Source organism: Penaeus monodon, chromosome 29, assembly GCF_015228065.2.
Source record: "Penaeus monodon isolate SGIC_2016 chromosome 29, NSTDA_Pmon_1, whole genome shotgun sequence".
In the NCBI taxonomy this organism is placed as follows: Eukaryota; Metazoa; Arthropoda; class Malacostraca; order Decapoda; family Penaeidae; genus Penaeus; species Penaeus monodon.
In genome coordinates, this window is record NC_051414.1 from 25,775,703 (window position 1) to 25,778,343 (window position 2,641).

The following is a 2,641-nucleotide window of genomic DNA, read 5'->3' on the forward strand; positions in this document are numbered from 1 at the left end:
TGAATTGTAAAGCCTAACAATAAACAAGGTTCAACTATAATGTATGATGATAAAGAAAAATCTATAAGGGAAAATATCAATTTACTTACATAATACAGAAATGTTGCAATACGATTCCCGTAGAGGCCTAAGTCAGATTCTACGGAATACTCATCTTTCTGTAACATGCATGTCAATAACAGTCTTGTGTCAGATTAGTCAAAATGAATTAAATAAAAGTACGGAAAAAAGACAGATAGACACGACAAGCAACAAACTGAAGTTAGAAAAATATTAGTTTAATTACCCATGCAAATGATGTCAGGTCTCTCTATTCTTTGTCGGGTCTTACATTTTAATTTATCAGTTGTTCTAAACCAGCTAGAAATTCATATCCTCCTTATTTTTTGTCCTCATTTTAGCACTTGGTCATTATTAGGAAAGCAATTCCTGCTCAGGAACTAACACCAACGTAATTTTCCTATATCAGTCCCACAGCTACAATGAATAATCATTGTTTTTGTCAATTTTAGCAGCAAATTGTCTTTTCTGTAATTTCAACTCTCAAGTTATAATCAGCTTTCACTTGATTCTGATGAAACTTAAATCACATAACTTCAGCTATTTTAGAATACAGAAATTGCAGAAGATAACTTAAGCAACTTCAGAATATTACCACATAGGGTAACTTGAGCAAGTACAGAATAATGAAACTGCAGAGAGCAACTTGAGATATTTCAGACTACTGAAACCCCAAAGGGTAACTTGAATTCTTTCAGAATACTGAAACATTATTTGTTTGCTTGATATGTATCCCCTTTCTTTTCAATTCAGTACAAAACTGCCAAAGATGCTCCTATTTGGCAACTCCATCATGGGTATCCTTGGCAATAAGTCACAGCAGCAATGTTTCCTTTGCTGAACTTCCAGCTTACTCTGTTTCCTTACTCATTATGATAATATGGGATTCCACCTGCTGAAGGTATTAACAATATGATTACAATCAGACATCTTGAATCTCACATTTTCTGGAATAGGCTTGAGTGCAAAGCTTTCTTGTTATCACATTGAAGAGCACATAGTGGAAGCAGAAGCGCAACATAAACAGTCTTTATTGTCAGTGGGGTTGTCAACACATAATGTCTTTGTTAATAAGTCAATTTTCTGTGTACAGGATGTGAGTTAGCACTTCATTAACATAAAGCTTTGTCAAGATGAAAAAAAATCAGAATGATAACTGTCATCTTCTTACAGATCAGTTTTACTGGTCACTCAAACTTTGCAGTCCAACAATATTGATTAGATTTTGACTCATCATTCCAATTTTTCTCCAGTCACTGACACATACAGCACCTAAAACACATAATACACAGCAATAGTCCTAAGAACACTTCAGCTATCTACTCACATAAAACAGGAAAGTTGCAATTCTGTTACCAGTGCCTAAAGATTTAAAGGCATCTTTCTCTTCTCGCTGGAAATAACAATTACATGTAGAATGGTTTTGGACATAAGCATAAGAAGTGCAATTTAACTTCTAATCCCTCCTATTGCCCTAAAAAACATCACAATGGCAGAAAAATAGGCAGTAAAGGGGATAATGCACTGTCAAAGAGCATAGGCAGATGCTCTTCAAAACCTGGAAATGTAAATTACCTGAATGCAATGATATGGTGCACATCATAAATATATCAAAATATCAGTAGTGACAATAAACAAAACAGAGAAATAATCTGGCAGTTAAAGATGGAAATACATGATAAATATCCAAGACTCAACAATATTTTTTCTTTTCTAATCTTTCAAGCAATAATACATCAGTGAAAAAAAAATTAAATTTCTGATCTTACCCGTGCATAATCAAAGTGTGGTTCATAATGGCCTCCAATCCCATAATTTGCCACCTGTAATTCTTCAGCAGTCTGCATATTCAGACCTGTAAATTTAAAATAAGAAGGAAAGTCAGTGTTTTTATTTCTCTTACTGTTGTCTATGGTGCTAATGCTTTCAAGCAACCAATTATCAAAATAGATGTTAATATTATTATTTGATATTTCTTTTAGCCCTTTAACACTCTCTCAGAGTTGTGATATTAATTTAATATTAATTTCATTTTACTATATCACAATAAAACATCTTATATATAATTACATACTATTACTGTGAAACTTTGTTATTATCATATTTTTTTTACACTGTCCTTAGAAAGCACAAATCCTGGATTGAGTGTTCAATATTCTGAGGCCCATATCATGAAAATCATTTAGAGGTGGAGAATAAAATTCTGCATGTCTTTGTTAATTACACACACATATACTACTTTCAGTCCAAATTTCAGACAGTGCTAAGTTGGTGACCTGGAAAGATTTCTGAAGTTGCCTGAACTCATATGGACTGACCTACTGGTTATGTACTGGGAGATATATTGATAACAAAATACTTTATTTACAAACCTGTAATATCTTCAATCCTTTGATTCACCTTAGCTACAGTCTTAGAATCTTCTGCTTTGAGCCATGATGATTTACTGATTCTGTAAGAAGCAGTTTCCAGTTCTCCTGTCTTGTAGTTCTGAACAGTAGCACGCTTGAACTGTGGCAAAAGTACTTGACGGTTAATACTACAAGCAAATGTGAAGAAAGAGCAGTATGGGTTGTCAATA

At 33.4% G+C, this 2,641-nt stretch overlaps 1 protein-coding gene across 1 annotated transcript in view; it reads right to left on the reverse strand.

The window, feature by feature from the left end:
- Positions 1-2,641, reverse strand: part of LOC119592074 (prolyl 4-hydroxylase subunit alpha-1-like) — a gene marked incomplete at its 5' end in the record, with an annotated part of 27,605 nt that overhangs the window by 5,038 nt on the left and 19,926 nt on the right. Inside the window, 3 exon segments of the mRNA XM_037940886.1 lie at positions 1,388-1,453; positions 1,830-1,915; positions 2,433-2,571. Coding sequence (XP_037796814.1) covers positions 1,388-1,453; positions 1,830-1,915; positions 2,433-2,571 — 291 coding nt within the window.